At 51.9% G+C, this 19325-nt stretch overlaps 1 protein-coding gene across 6 annotated transcripts; it reads right to left on the reverse strand.

Annotated features, from left to right (window-relative positions):
• Positions 1 to 820: 820 nt before the first annotated feature.
• On the reverse strand, positions 821 to 18024 carry ADCK2 (aarF domain containing kinase 2). 6 transcript variants are annotated; one of them, XM_063100034.1, is made up of 9 exons: positions 16736 to 18024; positions 16171 to 16317; positions 12858 to 12986; positions 11795 to 11890; positions 7632 to 7874; positions 6319 to 6447; positions 5480 to 5533; positions 3673 to 3730; positions 1164 to 1251 (listed from the first exon to the last, which is right to left on the reverse strand). In XM_063100034.1, the coding sequence occupies exons 1-8, from the start codon at positions 17651 to 17653 to the stop codon at positions 3704 to 3706; spliced, it is 1743 nt and encodes a 580-aa protein (XP_062956104.1). In that variant the 5' UTR covers positions 17654 to 18024; the 3' UTR covers positions 1164 to 1251; positions 3673 to 3703. The 6 variants fall into 6 exon arrangements, with proteins under 6 accessions (XP_062956101.1, XP_062956105.1, XP_062956106.1 ...); XM_063100033.1 differs by having other exon boundaries at positions 3673 to 3793; XM_063100032.1 differs by having other exon boundaries at positions 3673 to 3797.
• Positions 18025 to 19325: the final 1301 nt, after the last annotated feature.

Here is a 19325-nt window from a genome sequence, read left to right on the forward strand (position 1 = left end):
TGGGGAACAGAAGGGCTTGACTTTGTACTCACTGTCTACAGCAGTGGTCTCCAAAATGAGCAAGACAATCCACTGCGTAGAGGGATAAAATGTGGTTTTTACCTAAAAAAAATAAGGTAAGCTTTACTAATATCCACTCTACAGGCTGACTCCAGGATGCCGGTAGTCTGTGTTGGCCGGTCACATGTCAGGTCAACTCTGAGAGGACAGTCTGTGAGTGAGCCCAGCACAGAGGGGCAGCAGCAGCCACCGCCTCTTAGTTCACTGTGGCATGTCGCAGTGTGCTGCACAGAGTTCAAGCCCTTGGTGAAGAGCTCGTACAGATGGTATTAACTATATATTAACCAAAACTAACCCTCACAAATGGACAGGGGCTGAACATGGCTGCAAAGAATCTGCAGTCTGCCCACTAACGTGCGAGTGCAAGGGAACCATAAGAAAATGGCAGAGCTCATTCTGCTCCTGTCCCTTCTATGCCAGCCACATTAATCACTACTTTGTTTTGTAAAATTTAGCAAGAAGTTGGCAAAAAATATTAAAAATTCCTAAGATGATTGGAAGTACAGTGAAATTTGCCCTAAGTGTCTGTATATTGTGGCTTGAGAGATTTGCTAACAGTGGTAGCACCTGTATAAAAGTTATAAATAAATCGTGTGTATTTTCAACTTTTTATGAATAAAGGTACATCATTTTTTAAAATCGGAAACCAGGGGTCTATAGAGTTTTATGGTACTTTCTAATGTAAATAACAGAGTCTGGGAACTATCAGGACCCACCTGACCAGGGAGTGTACAAGGTTAAGAAAAGAGAAAAACAGGAAAACAAATAACTTAGTTTATTTGTCCTCCTCTGCAGAACATTTTCCCTAAAATAAGAGTATTCCTGGTACCAGGCCCAGCTTCCACAACTGAACGGACAGGACTCTTCCCTCCCTTTACTCCCCAAATAACCCAAAGCTTTTCAAACAGACCCAGAAACCAAATCACAGTGAAAGCAATGGTGTACCTGCCACACATCCCAATTCTAAGATGTTCCAGCTGCCATAGGAAAGACTCTTGGGAGTGGCCTTTAGCATTTCCACGAAGGTCCGCCACATGTCCACTGCCACCGTCAGGGGGAGGACACTGGACCTTTAAGAAGGAAAGGCCTTGCAGCCTCCAGGATGTCCAGTTTGGGGTCCAATGAGCGGCCAAGCCCCTCTAACACCATGATGGCGAACACAATAGAGGCGAAGTTGCTCTCGAGCTTCACCTGAAACAAAAACAGCAGTTGACATAGAGACAAACATCCTGGTAATCATGTTCTGTCCGTGCCTGGCCTCTCTGTACCTGTGCATGTGGTTTTTACCATCTACCCAATATGCTTTTCCCTACCCCATCATTTCCCCCATCTCATCTCCCCACCCAACAGCCCATCTACTAGAAATATTAGGGAAAAATCTGGGGATGCAATACATGCTTTTCTAGGGGTGGGTGTATATGAATGACTTAAAAATAATCAAATGAATATTTCACAGACACAGCAGAACTATAAATCTAAATAAGGCTCATTCTTCAAAATCTACAGTAGCCGTCGTAAGGGACCACACACAACTGGCTTTGCTCAAACAGGGCAGAACGTCCCCTTTGGAGCCAGGTTAATAGCAAGAGCAATGTACATGGATTACTCAATTAATCTTCAAAAATACTTTCATTATCCCCATTCTATAGCAAAGGAAGCTATGGCTCAGGGAGGGTAAGTGACTTGCTCAAGGCCACTGGGTGAGGAAGAATAGAGCCAAGATGTGAACCTACAACAGGAATCTTTTTCAAGAACTGAAGGTCAGACAATGGAAGGTTGACTTGACTCACAGGGAAATAATCTTTGCTAGAAATTAAAGAGTATTTGTCTCAGTTAAGGCTTGATCCAGGAGAAAGCAGCATGCTCCTGTTAGTGGCTCGGGCAGTGCCAGCCTGGACATGAGAGAGTGGGCAGAGGGCTCTTAGCCACACAGGCTCTGATCAGGGTGGGGATCTGGGGCTTCAGCACTACTGGCAATACTTTCAATCTTAAATGAGTGGTGAGTTCTTCAGTGTGTACTGTATTATTTTCCTTCTATGTTATTGTCAAATACTTTATTAAAAAATTAAGTGCCACCTGAATAGACATTTTTCCAAAGAAGATATACAAATGGCCAAGAAGCACATGAAAAGATGCTCAATATCACGAATCAGTAGAGAAATGCAATCAAAACCACCAGGAAGTCTCAACTCACACTTGTTGGGATGGCCACTCCAAAGGAAAAAAAGAAAAGAAAGCAAGCACTGGTGAGGATTTGAAGACACTGGAACCCTTGTGCACCAATGGGGGGTTATAAGATGGTGCAGCCACTAGGGAAAACAGTATGGAGGTTCCTCAAAAGGTACCACATGATCCAGCAATCCCACTTCTAGGCATATATCCAAAAAAAGTAAAAGAATCTTGAAGAGATATTTATATACTCATCCATGTTCACTGCAGCACAGTTCACAATAGCCACGAGGTAGAAGCAACCCAAATGTCCATCAATGGAGTAATGAGTAAATAAAATGTGGTACATACATACAATGGAATATCATTCGGTCTCAAAAAAGAAGGAAATCCTGTCACATGCTACAACATGGATGAACCTTGAGAACATTATGTTGCAAAATAAGCCAGTCACAAAAGTACAATATAAGCATATAATTCCACTGTGTGAGATAGCTAGAGTAGTCAAAATCATGAAAACAGAAAAGTAGAATGGTGGTTGCCAGGGGCTGGGTAGAGAGGAAAATGAGACTAGGTGTACAGTAGGTACAGAGTTTCTCATCGGTTTTGCAAGATGAGAAAGTTCTAGAGATCTGTGACACACCACTTGGAATATGATTGACACTGATGAACTGTGTGCATTTGGAGATGATTAAGGGAGTAAATCTTATGATGTGGTTTTTATTTTTTTTTTTTTTTGTCTTTTTGTGACCGGTAAGGGGATCGCAACCCTTGGTGTGGTGTCGCCTGCACCGCGCTCAGCCAGTGAGCACACCAGCCATTCCTATATAGGATCCGAACCCGCAGCGGGAGCGCTGCTGTGCTCCCAAGCGCTGCACTCTCCCGAGTGCACCACAGGGCCGGACCTTATGATGTGTTTTTTACCACAACTAAAAATTTTTAAGACCTTTTGGGCTTGCCGGTTAGCACAGTTGGTTAGAGCACAGTGTTGTAACACCAAGGTCAAGGGTTTGGGTCCCTGCACCAGCCAGCCACCCATAAATAAATAAATAAATAAATAACTTTTTTATGTTTCCTTTGGGGGTGATTGGCCAGTAGTGGGGTCTGAATCCTTGACCTTGGTGGTGTTTTTAAATTAAGTGCCCAGGGAAGTGCTTAGGATACAACAGCTGCACTGGGCTTTCTCTCTGCTCTTCCATCCTGGGAATAACAGCAGCAGCAGGTGACAGGCGAGTCCGCACTGTGTGTGAGGCACCTATGTGCAGAGTGAGGGACAGAGGCGGGGGACAAAGCAGCTGGGAGGATGCAGCACCACTGCCGCGGCCAAGCAGGCGGCCACAGGCAAGGTGCTTGGCCTTTTGGAATGTTGAGGGGATTAAGTTGGAGACCAGTTGGTGTTACGTAGCTGAATTAGGTACCACAGGGTGCACAGAGGGTGCTCACCGCATAATGCTCTGATGACTATGGTCAAGCCTCATCCGGCCTTCTGGGGCCCTGTGGGCTTGGAGAGGCACGCGCAGGTCACAGCTGGTGGCCCCGTCCACCTGCCCTGCATCCTGCGCTCCTAGCTCCCAAGGGGAGAGAAAGGGACTTCATGCAATGACGGAACCTTTCCCCTAATCCTAAAGCAATATTTAAGCCATTTTTTATAACGGAACTTTGCCAAAAGTTTCAGAAATCACAAAAAGTTTTACCAAAAACAAAAAATTCCACCAACAAAGCCAACCCAGCTTGAGAGACAGGGCTCCAGACTTTGGCTCTGCCGGGCACTGCTGGAAGGGCTCGGGTAGTTACCTAACCTCTTTGTGCCCCAGGCTCCTGGTGGGGACAATGCAATAGGGATCCTACCCACAGGGGGACTGTCCTGAGGCTGAAATGAAAGACTGCGTGAAAAGCACCCAGCATCTCCCAGATGGCAAGCATCCCGCCAACACCAGCTGCATCCTCAACAGTCCTCGTCACTCGTCTGACCCGTGCTTAGGGGATCCCTGAGTCTGTATACTCAGCTCAGTCCCAAGCACAGGGCTGTGGCATAGTGTGGGAGCAGTGGACAGAGCACGGGCCTGTGAGATCTGGATACAGGGCAAGTCCTGGCTCTGCCTCTGCAGCCCCTCCCGACGGCCGACGGCCCCACTTCCCTCGTACCTTCTGTAGGACAAGGGTGCCAGAGCAGGCCACAGGCCCCTTTCTGGCTCTTAATTCTGTCTCATGAGCCTTGCCAAATGGGGCCTTTTCCATGTAGTGTTCTGCTATCAGACTGCAGAGCCCCAAGAGAAATGTGGTGATGGAGTTTGGATGTGTTGTCCCCTCCAAAACTCACGGAAATTTGATCCCCAATGTGGCAGTGTTGGAAAGTGATTGAGTCATGGGGGCGGATCCCTCATGAATGGTTTAATGCTCTCCATGGGGGAGGGGGCATTAATAAGTGAGTTCTCGCTCTATTAATTCCTGCAAGAGCTTGTTGTTTAAAGGGCCCTGGCACCCTCCCATCTTTCTCTCTCTTGCTTCCTGTCACCATGTGATCTGCTTGTACCCGCCGGCTGCTTGACACTTTCTGCCATGACTAGAAGCAGCTTGAGGACAGTGCCAGATGCAGCTGTCCCAGAATTGTGAGCCAAATACACCTCTGTTCTTTATAAATTACCCAGTCTCAGTTATTTCTGTTAGAGCAACACAAAACGGACTAAAACACATGGGAAAGGCCATCCTCAAACAGGCTCTTCCCTCCTCCGCCCTCCATGCCTTCCCTGCAGCTGGCAGCTTTAGCTTGAGGAGCGCCCCGAGGCCACACTCCAGCACAAGGACACATGCGGGGCATGGGCTTCAGTGACTGGAGTAGCCAGGACAGTCTGCCAGGGCCTCTGAAGGAGCAGGAAAGAGGCAGCGACCCCCCCGCAGTCCCAGCCCCAGGACTGCACCCTGCTCACGAAAGGGCTAAGGATGCCGTGTGTCAACACCAAGCACCCACACCGAGCACCAGTAACAGGAGCCAGGGAGTCAAGGGTGAAGGGCTAGAAAAGCCAGGTCAGAGCACTTTCACATTTCTGCTCAGACTGCGTGGACATGACAGACCCGGAGGGACTGTGTTAGGAAGGCAGGGCCCTGCCAGGCCAACGTCAGGAGGCAACACCTGCACTCTTCAGGCAAACAGCTTGTTACAAAAATGCTTCCATAACATATCAGGCGTACCTCCACCACCCCAGGCCCCTGCCCCACCTCCCCAGACACTCCCCTCTGACTGGGACCTCACCTTGTGAGTCATCAGTAACTTGAAGACACTGGAGAGAAGGCTGGAGACGTGAAGCTGGAAAACACAAGAGTGCCACATGCAGATCACCAGGGCCACCAGGACCGCTTCCTCCCTTCCAGGACCCAGTCCCGCCCCCTTTCCCAGCACCCACCCCACTCACATACCCCCCGCTCCCCACACACACCAGACAGCAGGAACGGGATGCTCTGATAAACTCCAGAACAGAGGACACCACACAGGCCCCACTCCCACCTGGAGACTCGGTTCCCAGACACCTCCAGGACAAGCCCCTGCAGCCGTCCACCCCATCCCTTGAGCGCACACACATCACATCTGAATAGACAAGATGAGCCATGCCAGGTGCTGGTGGCCACTCCTTGTTCTGACCTGCTCCTGCTAATGCAGACCATGAACTTGGGGAGAAAACAGTCAAGTCTGCTGGAACTGTGTGTAAAACACAAAGTGGGCTCTGGGTCAGGTCTAAATAAGGGACATGAGCATGGGGCACGTCCTTCGGCTGCTTGGAGACCACGGTCATCCCTCCCGTCCCTCCCTCCCTCCACGTTTGGCTGTCTTCACAGAACAGCTCCACCTGGGTAGGGCGGGGTCGTGGCCCAGTGACTGTCACTGCCACCTAGAAAACCTGGCCCTGGAGCCACTCTTGAGAGCCAGGGATTTCAATGGGCCTCCTCATGCCTGGAAGATGTCGGGGGAGGAAACTATTTGTTATTTGCCTTAAAGCCCACAACCCTTGAGACCTCGCCCATACAGAGGCTGCCTCAGGCCTGGGATCTGCTGTGACCACCTCAAGGCCCCCGCCCCTCACGTGACCTGCCCACCTTTTCCAGAGTGATGGTGTTCTTCCTGGCCTGAGCCACCAGTGTTGCCATCTCGGCCTTGAACCCCTCAACATCCCTGCACTCGCTGGCCCGGGCATGACGCAGGATGAGCTCAGCCACTCTCTGGCCCTGGAAGACGCAAAGGAAAAGCAGCTTGGCAGACCCGAGCAAGGGTGAAGCTAGACACTCTTCCCAAACTTCTGTCACTTCTCAGTGGCTGCCCACCTCAGTTTTCTACCGCCCTGCTTCTGACCACCCGTCCTTCTTAAATTCTAGCCTTCATGATAGCAAGTAACCAGCCAATGTCCTTCAAAGCGTCTGTGGTCAGTGGGCCCTACCTGTGCTCAGCACGTCCTCGCAAGGACCTACACGGTCTCCTTGGGGCTCTCCGCCTGCCGTGATTATCATGGCCGCCTCCCAGCTGACCCACCTCGGTGCCCATCCTGCCTCCTCTATACTCCCCGCTAAGGACTCCCGCCTCCACGGTCTCCTGGAACTGTCAGCCTGTCCCTGGGGGTCAATGCTCATGCCCTTCACCCCCTGGCAGGACCACCCCAGGAACCAAGCTCTTCCTCCTTGGCTGTGACCTTCGTCCTCCACTGGAACCTGCTCAGAGGATGCCCTGCCCACCCCCACTGCTCCTCAGTGGGGGTGTCTGACCTTGGTCCCCTCAACACTTTCAAACTGGCCTTAGGCTCCAGCTTTTGGTTTTCCGCCTTGGAGGCCTCCTAAGCAGGAGCTCCCCTGAGTTTTACCCTCTTTTGTTTTTTATCCCAGCTCTTTTTCCCAGGGTCTTTCTGGCTGGAGAACTCTCCACCAGCTGGCCAAGGGTTCCTTCATGGCCACCCCTGCTGTGGCACTTGCACTTGACCCAACAGGCTTCGACGAACCCCTTTTCCTAAATCCTAATCCACAACCACTGGAGCCCCTCAGAACCCCAGGGGAGGTGAGAAAAACTACTCATGTCCCCCACACCACCAGGAGAATCAGTTCTCTTCCCAGCTGCTTCTCACCAGCCACCATCTCGGAGAAAATGGCACAGACAGGGGTCAGGAAGTTGGCGCTCCTGGCGCCCACCTAGACATCTGCTGAGCAGGCAGGGAAAGGACCACGTGACGGCACTGGAAAGGGGGCACTTCTTCCCGAGGTGGCAAGCCATTGGCTGCTCAGAGCTGGCTAAGCCCAGGCCCCTCCTTCTCCCTACCCCGCCCACTCCCGGCAGGCGGGCATCTGCAAGAGTGATGTCCAGACACAGACAGTTCCCGAGAGCCCAAAAGAACTGGCCCGACTCCCGTGGTCCCAGCAGCTCTCACCTGCCCCATCACCACGGCCAGGAAAACCGCCCGGAAATTGCACAGGTCAGCGGCCTGCAGCTTGGCCACAATGCCAGCATCCAGCAGCACCAGGCGCAGTGGGCGTGGGGTAGTTGCCACCAGCGTGTCACAGACATCCACCTGCTGCAGCTGTGCCCCCCGGCTCACGGAAAGCCCGTCAGCACCCTGGACCAGGATGTTCCCAGGGTGGAGATCCGCATGCACAAAGTTATCCACAAATATCTGCAAAGAGATCCATGCTGTTCCTGATAGAATCAACCCTCCCCACCCCAGCACCAGCAAGCCACACACAGAAAAAGCTGCCAGGTGACAATATGCTCCCCATGACCTATTACAATGGTAAGGAAGTGTATGTTTTACAAAGCCTCATTGTTTGGATGCCAGCAATTCAGAATTTGTACAGGAACAAGCTAAGTCAAAGTTTTCAAGAGAAAAACTATATTAGAAGTAAAGAGCATTAAAAAAGACTATAAGGAACTACCCTGATTTGATCATTGCCCATTGCATATATGTACTCAAATATCACATTGTACCCCAAAAATATATATAATTATTATGTGTCAATTAAGAAAAAATTACTTTTTGGCTGGCTGGTACAGGGATCGAACCCTGGACCTTGGTGTTATCAGCACCACACTCTAACCCACTAAGCTGACTGGCCAGTGTTAAGAAAAATTAAATTTAATAAAAAAGACGGTAAGAGAACATAAAAAGTCTAAAACTAAACTGTATTTCCGAAGACCTATGTTTACGTTATGATTTGAGTCAGTAAGATTCTAATTAAAAATAATATAATATGCATTGTTTAAAGATTTCCTCCAAACCTCCATGCTCTTATAATTCATGGAACTGCATTTCTTTAAAAATGGTTCATAAATCCAACTTTCCCTCCATTACCTCCCATTGTCCACCTTGGTGAAGTCTGGCACTGAGTGACACTAACAGACACATGCACACAGCCGCCCTTCCTCTAAGAAGAGGGGCCCAGTTCTGAGGACACACTGGCATGCAGAAATGGGTGGACACGGAGGAAATGGCTTTGAACACACTGAGCTGAACTTAAGCCCCAGAGACTGCTGGACCAGGAAGTCCGGCGTGGCTTGTGGAACAGGAATCATCTCCTATGGAAGGTCACCTCAGTGGCCAGAGAAGCCTCCAGCAATCCTCTCACAGGGATGGGAGGAGAGACCAAAGCAGATGCATAGCAGCTCCTGGTGGACTGGCTCTCAGGGACTCCTCTGGCCGACAGAATCCTGAGCACTGGTCCCCTCCTCCCTCTGGATCCAGGCCACAGACCCTGTCCCTTGTAGCGATCATGGCCACAGGCCACAGAGAAACTCCACTAATTCAGATCGCAGCTTTGATGGAGGTTAAGGGAGGATGCTACCTGGGTGAAAATCCTGGGGTCTACACACATGCAGGACATGGTCATCAAAGCCTGGGCTGACCCCCCAGGGAAGCTGGAGCCTCCCCCACTCTGGAACTGAACCTCCTGCAACCTTGCTGTTGCTCAGCGCTGGCCTCACACCCCCATCCTGATCCCAGAGCTTGAATCCTCTCATGACCTCTCTATTCTTGGAGCTGCTTGGAGCTGCTTCTCCCTTGTCTACCTCCCCCCATGACCTCCCCACTGGGCCACGGAGCCCCTGGGAGCTCTATTACTGGGGACAAAGTCCTCTCCGCACTGATCTCTCCCTGCACTGACTTAATTGAAACCGGCTGTGCCCCGACAACCTCACTCCAGGAACTGCCGGGGTGGGGACTGCTGACTCTCCACCCCCACATGCCCTGGGGTTGCAGATGGAGCTGCCCCAAGCCCACTCTCCATGAGCATCAGGCCCACAGCCCTCCCTGTGCACGCTGTCAGTTTGTACCACTCCACCATCATGCTCTGAGCACCTGGTCCTCACCTCTGCCCCACCTTCACCACCTGCTGTCACAGCCCCTCCAGACCACCCCACGACCTCACCTCTGACTCATCTGTTCATTCTCCCGCTCTCTGACCACACACCTGGGTCCTCTCTACCCAGATTCTCTGCCCTGAAGACCTGGGTACTCTTCCTCCCTATCCAGCCTAGACCCGGTTGTCCATCCCTTCACCACTGTCTTCCGTCCCAACCACCAGGAAGACCAGATCACAGACAGCCTAATATCTTCTTTCTTCATGCCTACATGTGAGCGGCTAATGAGGCCAGGTGACTACTATTACTACTAATGATGATGGCCGTAACTAACACAACTCACGGCTCACTACATCCTTTTACAAATACCAACTCATTTAACCCTTGTGGAACCTTATGACAAAGGCACTTCAAATCCCCTTTTGAAAGAGAAGCCCAAGGACAGAGATTAAGTAACTTGCCCCAGACACCCTTCCCTGCCCCTGGCTAGTATGTGGCAGAGGTGACACTTGAACCCAGACAAGCCCAGCTATGCACTCCAGGCTTCTAACCACCAGGCCATATAGCAGATTGGCAAAATGCCCCTCCACTGCCTCCAGCCCCAACGTGGCTCGGACACTGCCTGGCAACCCATCCACATTTACTGAGTTGCTCTTTCTCAGTCCCAGGGCAACAATTTCAAATCTTCCTGTCCACTTCCAATCTCCTCTCCTACCACCCTCAGCATCCCACCCTCATCCATGAACAACCTCACCTCTTGTTCCACAAGGAAATAGAAGCCTTCCCATGGGAGTACCTTCAAATTCCATCCCTAAACCTGCAAGTTTCTCCGTCCCTCTAGCCCAGGGCTTCTCGACTCATTGTCGGGAGAGGCAGGCTGTCCTGTGCACTCTGGGATGTTTAGCAGCATCACTGACCTCTGCCCACCAGGTGCCAGTAGCAACCCTCACTCTCCAACCAGCAGCTGTACCGACTAAGAATGTCTCCAGACACTGCCAGATGTCCCCTGGTGGACAAAACCACCCTGTTGAGAAGCACTGCTCCAAACTTCATGGAAGACAGAATCAATCCCCCACAACGAAGGCTAGGCCTCTCCTTTGCTCAGGTCCCCCTCAAGGGTCCTTGCTTGCAGATACAGGACAGACAGAACCTAGCAAGGATTTTTAAGAGATGGGGAATCTTGAATGTGTTCCAATGTCCAAGAATCTAAATCTACCTTCTGGCTCCCCGGCGACAGTCCCCCAGCCCACCTCTTTACCTCCTGTGTTACCCTCCACCCCACACAGCAGTCACGATAATCCCCCTCCATTAGGTCATTTCTCTGCTTAAAACTCTTCTAACACCTCAATCTGGGCAGTGATATGCTTTTTAAAAATTCATTGAGCCGTAATTTTAAGATCCATGCACTTTACTGAATATTTATTGTTATAATTCAAATTTTTTTAATTAAGGGGAAAAAAAAAAACCTCGAAATGAGCTCACTTGCCCTTGGATTAAAGTCTCAACCAACTCTTTCAGAGGTTGACTAGATACTTTTTGATCTGGCCCCTCTCATCTCCTCAGCCTCAGCAAGAACCTCTACCCCTTTAAACTCTCTTCTGAGCTGTACTAAATGCGTTCATTTCTCAAAATTTTTCACCCTACAGCTCACCCCCAGCCTTGGCACAGACTGTTCTCTCTGGATAACTTCTTTCCACCTGTCCTCACGTAGGTGACACCCCCAGCTGAGATGAGCCATTTGCAGAAGGAATCCCTGGGTTAGAACAAGCCCCTCCTAAATGATCCTTTGTAACCGGTTCTTACCCCTATATATCATTTACTTATTCACTGCTTGTTTTCCCACTGAACAGCAGTTCCACGAACATTGTAATCACGTCTGTTTTGCTCACTGCTATAAATCGAGCACTTAATTCAGTGCCTGGCACATAGCAGGTGCTCAATAAATACTTGCTGAACGAATGAATAAAGCAGCATTTGACATATGGTGCTGTCTTGGCTTCTTGTCTAACCTGCAGGCAACTCGGGCAGGGACTAGGTCTTGTACCCACAGAACCTGGCACAGTGACCAACTGCACATGCCACTGAGAAAGGGCTTGACAGATGCTGTGAGACATCTGAGAACTGCTGGTGGGCTCAGCTATCCTAGAGCAGACTTGCTGCGAGGCTGGCCCTCCTGCCATCCCCCTACATGCAAACTGACCACGTGCTGGCCTGAGCACCCATTCCAGTGCATGAGCTCACCATCTTCAGAAGCATATTGATTCCCAGCCGCGCTATCTTCCTCTTCAAGTCAATGGGAATTCCTGCCTGCTGGTAGCTGGACACAGGAACACTCTCCTGTAAGAAAAACCAGCATTACCCTGGCCAGCCTGCCCAATGCTATGCTTCTTCCCACGTGACATGTCCCAGTGATTGGGAAATGACCCAAAGAGTTTGACCTTTCTGAGAAACCCTCATGGATCTGTCATCCACAAGTTGATTTTACCCTATTCGCATTTCTCTTGTGTAACAGACCACGAGTCCCATAGGTTTGTTAGAAAGGAAACCCATCGCCTCTGCTACTGATGGTAAAAGATGTGATTTCATGGAAAGACAGGAGCAGGCACCAATGGAGCTAGTTTCTGGTCAAGGATCAGCCAACAGGGACGTGAATGAGCCCTGTGACCTTGAGCAGAAAAATGGAAAGGAAAGGAAAGAGAAGAGAGGAGAAAGAGGAGCTAGAAAATAAGCATTTTATATGGCTTAGTTTATTTAGTGGTCAAAGCAACACATTGAGAGAGATCATTATCCCTAATTAACAAATAAAAGAACTAGAGCCCAGAGAGTTCTAGTAACTGGCTCAAGGTCACACAGTTAGGAGCAATGGGGAGATCCTGTCACTTCCGTGGACCTCATATTACCATCTCTAAAGAGGAGGCAGGACCAGGAGACAGCTAAAGCAGATGACAATGACACAAATGCTTTTTGAGCATTTTCCCTGTGCCAAACTATGTTGAGTGCGTTTTTTCCCTCTCAACGTGTCATTTACTACTGGGACAACCCCGTGAGGCAGAAGTTTCTGCCTCAGAAGTGGCCCCAGTTTTCTAGGTCGCCAGCTAATAAAACCACTGAGCGGGTTTTCAAATCTAGGAAGTCTGAGGCTATGTCCAGGCCTCTCACCCACCCCATCACACCTCCCCATCTCCTACCAAAGCCTCAGGGTTTTGCAGACAGGAATGACATCCCCTCTCCAGCCTTGCTGTGGGGTGGAGATGACTCGGCTGTGAGTGAAAGGCACAGCCAGGAGAGGCTGCCAGACTCTTACTTCATATGTTTCCACCAAAACATCCCTGGTGACAAAGGGGTGCAGAGGGGTGGGGAATTTGACAGATTTCACGTTCTGGAAGTTGTGCTGGAAGTGTTCCAGATTCTGAGCTTCATAACGTAGGTCGATCTACAGGGAAACAGAGAAAAGACGAGGGCTGGCCTAGGCACAGGGACAGCTACATCTGAAGAGCTAGTGAGTCACAAGATTCACCGGCCTTCCTCTCCAACCCTTCCAACTTTCCCCCAACTCCCCAATAGACTAGGGAGAAGGCATCCGTGGCTAGGGTCAGCCCCAGAAGGCGGACTCTCCACATGAACTCCTCTAAGCCACAGACAGCAGAGGCCCTGGTAGCATCTCTCTTGCGTTGCTTCTCCACTATTCCTTCCCTGCCCACCACCCCCCCGCTCCATCTCCCAGGGGTCTGGCTTCACTGCCTTCTGGGGGTCCCGGGGTCCCCCACTCTGCCCTGGCCTGGCCCTCTCCTTCCATCAAGGTCAACGTGCTGTGGCCTCTTCCACACATGGCTGGGCCCGGCCTCCAACCCGTTCTCCACCCCACTGCACTGACTCTGCCACCACTAAACTCGCCAATGGCCCTCCACTTGCCAGATTCAAAGGACAGTCCACTTTTGTCTTAGTGAACCCCTCTGGGCAGCTGCTGCCAGTACCGCTGCTGACCCCGTCCTTCACAAACCGCTCTTCTCCTGGCTCCTGTCCTCACCCTCTTCAGCCCAGGTCCCCCTCCTGCCTAACTGTCCCATCTTGGCCTGGTACCCTGGCCCCCCAGAGGCCGATGCCCTCTTTGCTCCTGCTCTCTGCCAGCTTGCTCGGCTCTCGACACCCCCCATGCCCTCAGCTCACACCTCCTGATTCAGCACCTCGATCTCCTGGCCAGACCTCCATACCAGGCTCCACACTGACAAATTCCCCTGCATCAGGACATCACCCTATGGAAGCTCAGGGACCCTAAAATACTAGGTCTAAACTGAATTTACTTTCCCCCACTCCCCAGGTATTCAGTTACCTGCCAGTCACCAGATCACACTCAGCGCCATCAAGTCTACAGCCCTAGCCACTCTCAGACCTGTCCCTCCCTCGCCCCCGCTACTCCAAGGTTCATGCCCTCACAAATCCCAACGGAGGCACCCTCGATGGGCTCCCTGCCCTGACTTTCCTCTCCAACCTGCACAGTGAAGTCTACGTTCTTTAGAAAGACATGCAGGTCAGTCATGATTTGGCCCCTGCTTCTCTCCTCAGCTCCATCTCTGTGGCTCCTCCCTCTTCCTCTACCACCCAGAACTCCAGCCTCAGGTTACTCTAGACAGCACTCAACATCCCAGACTGTCTCACCCCCTCCCCTTCGCCTTCTTTACTGCCTCTGAGGGGAATGCTTTTCCTCATCTGGTTCAACTGCAAACACCAGTCACCTTCCAATATTCAGTTCTAGCCAAGGAATGACCACATCTTTTCCTGAGCCCCAGTGGAACACACCTGACCCTGTAGACTCCTAGGAAACGCTGATTATGCTTTATTTGCAAGTATTATCATCCCCCTCTGCCTACTATATATTAAGGATAGGAAAAAACCACTTGTTTTCTTAGTTCACCAGCTTCCAACACGGTGTTTAATAACTGTTACATGAATTTATAAATGAACAGAGAAGAGACACACACATATACCACACCCACAACTCTAAGGTTTCCAGCTTGGGGAGGGGATGAGACTGCTGAGAGATGGACACAGGCTTAGTAGGAAGAGGTGATTTTTAAAACAATTGGGGTAAGATGTAGAGATCTGAGTTTGAAGTGGTGAAACCCCACGATGTCGGTCACACAACTACAAGGGAACTGAAGCTCAGGTGGGTGGTAGGACCAAGAGTAATTAATGCAGAGGTGGTTGTCAGAATAGAAACAATTTTCTCTGTTTTAATTTTCTTTTATTATCAAAACTACACTACTCCAGGGCCAGCCCATGGCTCACTCAGGAGAGTGCGGTGCTGATAATACCAAGGCCATGGGTTCAGATCCTATATGGGGATGGCCAGTTGGTTCACTGGCTGAGCATGGTGCTGACAACACCAAGCCAAGCAAGGGTTACGATCCCCTTACCGGTCATCTTTTAAAAAAAAAAAAAACTACACTACTCCATGGCAGAAAGCTTCTGCTATGGTCTGAAAGTTTGTGTCCCCAGCAAATGCATGTGTTGAAATGTTAACCCCTACAGTGGACATAAGGAGGTGGGGCCTTTAGGAGGTTATTAGGTCATGAGGGTGGAGCCTTCATAATGGGTTAGCACTCTTATAAGAGAGGCCTTAGGCCCCTCGCCTCTTCCATTATGTGAGAACACACAGTGTCTATGAATCAGAAAGTGGGCCCACACCAGACACTGAATCTGCCAGTACCTTGATCTTGGAATTAGCCTCCAGAATGGTGAGAAATTTCTGTTGTTTATAAGCTGCCCAGTTTATGGTATTTTGTTATAGCAGCCCAAATGGACTAAAAGACTTTCTAAACATTAACATGAATGCCTGGGACTTAAAACCTTAAATCAGAGGATATAAATGAAGATTTGGCACACTGCTTCCGAAAACTTAGCCAATTCCTTCACCACCCAATAGAGAGCCAGTGCAGATGCCTATCTGGAGCCCTGACTATCCCCAAGAGCGTTTACCAAGTCTGACTACTTATGCAAATGTCCCAAGGTAGGAGGTCTTTGTCTACTCAATCAGCCCTGGAAACAAAGCAAAACAAAGGCACAGTTTGCGACTTTGCTGATTATTCTTCTCACCCTGGAGTTCATCATTAATTGTGGCTGAGCTAATGCTGTGTCTTCCATCAGAATCATTTCATTCTCCTCCCAGGCGCAAAGACTGTTTCCCAAGTTCCCTCCCAGCTACACTGGGCCCATGTGATTAAAGCTCTGATCAGTAGACTGGGAAGAAGTGATGTTCACCACTTCCAGACCTGGCCCCCAAACCTCACATGATCTTCTGTGGCTTCTCTCTCCATTCCACACTGACCCTACATGACACATGTTGAAGACGGCAAAACGAAACTGGGGAGGAAATCAGCTCCCTCTCCCTCCCTCAGTTCACCTGCACAGAACATTGACATAAGCAAGAAATAACCTTGTTGCGTTAAGCCGCTGAGATCTGGGTGTTCTGTTTCATCAGCTGGCGTTACCTACCTTGACTAATATACCATCCTAGCCACATCATACTGCGAAATTACTCATTCAGCATTTACAAAGCAGCTGCTAATGGCAAGAACTATGTTAGGTGCTATTTACAGCTGGGGGGGAGGAGGATTCACCTGTTGGACCATGAGCTTCTCAAATTCCTCCACGATCTCATGCAAGCTAAGCCACTTGATTCCTGGCAAAAGTTCAAGCACTTGGCTGCCAATCTTCATCAGCAGTAGGTCCATATGCACCTGGGAGAGCAGGCCGGGGTGCAACACCTGCCAGACAGAGGAACAGTGAGACGGGAGGAGGGATCAGGAGAACACATATAACCCAGCTAGGGCTGGGTCCACCATCAAAGACGAAGCCAGGTGACTTCTCCTCAGAGCAAGAGAAGCAGTCCCAACACCCAGGATGCCTCTGCACCGCCGTTCCTCCCCCCCCAGAGCAGCAAACTCCAAATCCCCTCAGTTTCCTCTATCAGACCATTCGCACCACCCCTCCCTCAAGCCAAGAAATAAGATATGTGTGTGCTGCAGCTGATACATTACTCAGATACTGGTCGAGCAAATAGAAATGAGTGGATGGCGATGAGGGGGTGATATGTATGGGGGAGGGAGGGTTCTGGCCTGACAAAGCTCAATGGGTAGGTGAGATGTGAGCTGGCTGAGGGGCTGAGGACCACAGAGCACTTACCTTCACTGCCACAGGAATGAGGTGGTCTGGCTGGGGGCGGTGGGCAGACGTGCCCGCATTTGATCCAACTAGGTCAGCTTTGGGGAGGAGCAGCCTTTCTAGAAATGATTGGTCAGCAAGGTTTCCTGGGGGCTTCCTCCCATCCCCAAGGTGGCCAAAGAGCTGTCTCAGCCCCTCGACTGCCCCAGCTTCTGAGGAAGGCTGCAGACGGGAGGCCTGGCCGCGGCCCAGGATGCTGTGGTTCTCCAAGAGGGCAGCGTTGGCGAATGCCTTGTACACTTGGGCCACGCAGCCTGAACCCACAGGTTCCTGGTCCTCAAAAAAGAGGACGCTCCTCCAGTCCTCCCCAAATGCCTGCCGGAGGAAGTGCTCAGTGTGAGTCCACGGGTGGGGGGTCACTTGGACGTGGAGCTTGGAGAACTGTGCACAGAAAGCCTCGGAAAAGAGATCGCGCCGGGTGCTGGCCCACTGGCCCAGTTTGATGTACGTTGGGCCTGAGGTCTCGGTGGCTTTCAGAAGCAGGTGGAGCCAAAGGCAGGAGAGGCTGGGCGCCAGGTAGGTGAGCGGGTAGAGCAGAAGGAGGGGGAAGAACTTCACCAGGAGGGCGCCGGCCCGGAGCCACGTGCGGAGAAGCAGGAGGACGCAGCCTGGCCGCCCTGCCTGGGACACTCTCTCCACCTGCCCATTTTCGGCCAGGTCACTCCAGCGGGCCCTTCGCTGACCCAAGCTGTCAGGGGCCCCCTCCTCAATGTCCTCATGGGCTGAGATGAGTTTGGGCAAAGTGCCGAGCAGAAGCCAACAGAGCCTGGCATTGCGAGAGCACCCGGAGGGTCTTAGCAGGCCGAGTTCCTTCCTGAGCTCCAGACACCTTAGGTGCGACAAGCAGACCCTGGCAGAGAGGCGCCAGGGGGTCACCATCCTCCGCAGGGGCCCACGGCCTCGGCTTAAGGGGCACCCATCCGGGCCGACGCTTCGGCCAGGCTGAGACGGTCCCCCGCGAGGCCCGGCGGCGCTCGGCCCCCGCCTCCCGCCTGCAGTCCGAGCCCAGCCCTGCCCCTCGCGCAGCCCCGCGTCCTGCCCCTGCAGGGCCGCCCGGCCTGTGCACACCCCGCCCCTCGGCAGCCGGGACGCACGCAGGCCGGCCCGGGGCGGGACGCAGGGTCACCGCGCCCGGCCGGCCGGCGCGAGGGCGTGGGGGGCGCCGAGGGGGCCCGGAGCCGGGGGCGGAGCGCCGGGGACTGGGGGCGAGCGGCAGGGGCCGAGGACCGAGGCACCGGGGCCGCCGAGGGGGCGCCGGCGACGGGAGCGCGGCCCGCAGCTTCCGGGAGCGCCGCCGCCCGGGCCCGCCCCTTAAAGAGGCCGCGGCGCGAAGGCGGGAGCCGAGGGCTGGGCACCGGCAAACGTAAAGGCGCCCTCCGCGCCCTTCTCCCCACCCGCCACCCCCGAGCCCACGCGTCCGTTTCTCCGCTGACAGCTTGGTGGCTTCATTATTACAAAGAGCAGGACGCAGATCCGCTTGTCAGCGGGGGGTGGGGTCCTTGGCTGGCTGAGAGGTCCCAGGCTGCAAAGATTTGGGGACTGTTTGGACCTTACAGAGTGGCCCCGGAAAGGCCATGTTCATTCATTCAACTAGTACTTACTGAGCCTGAGCCGATAAAGATTTCTTGAGCTCAGTCTAATATGTGTTGAACCTCGGTAATAGGTGCTGGGTACTCTGCTGGGCCCTAGGGAAAGGGATACATACGTACATCCTGTCCTTACGCGCTAATCACTTCATGAGGGGGACCTCATGCAATTTCAGGGGGTGGCAAGAGCCACGAAAGAATAAATACTAGGGGTACCCATGGAATGGAGCTACATTGAAGAGAAAGGGAAGGCCAGGAAGGCTTTGGGGGAGGGTGTTAGACACAAAGAATAAAGCCCTGAAACAGGAAGGAGTTGGATGTGAGGTTTGGGAGGGGGTGTGTGTGTTTAACCTTGAAGAATCAAAGGGAGGTCAGATGGCTGTGGTGACCAGGGGGGGAGAAAGGAGCTTGGGAATCAGCCCACACAGCCACTGAAGGGACAGGTGATGCTGCTTCTACAGCTATCTCTACCCTTGAGATTTATGAGGCTGCCTCTCCTGGGATACCACAGTCACCTCTACACATTAACAGCCTGTATCTCCATGGGGGTGAGAGGCTTCCACAGAAGGCTGGCCAAGGGTGGGTGTGTGGGCATCACAAGTGGAAGGGGACAAGGGAGAGAGAAACAAGGTGCTGGGAAAATAGAATAATCAGGCTCCCCTTGCCTCAGGGCCGGTTGGGGGTGGTTCAGCGCATTCTCTGTAAACAAATTGTGTGGGGGTGGAGCTCATGCCCACTCCTGGCCTGGTGCTGCGGCTTTGCTGGCGTCTGCCTTGGGGCGTGGTCATGCTTTCCAACCTACAGCTTCTGAGGACCTGTTTTCCCGGTTACCTATCTCATAGACCTGCGTGTAAGGGGTCTGGGGACCCAGCCTGGCGTGTAAAGGGTTTGTGACCCAGTCTGTGAACGGGCTTAAGGGGTCTGTGAGCTCCATACCCAGCCCTAGCTTGACACTTGGCCCAGTT

Source organism: Cynocephalus volans, chromosome 6 (genome assembly GCF_027409185.1).
Source record: "Cynocephalus volans isolate mCynVol1 chromosome 6, mCynVol1.pri, whole genome shotgun sequence".
Lineage (NCBI taxonomy): Eukaryota > Metazoa > Chordata > Mammalia > Dermoptera > Cynocephalidae > Cynocephalus > Cynocephalus volans.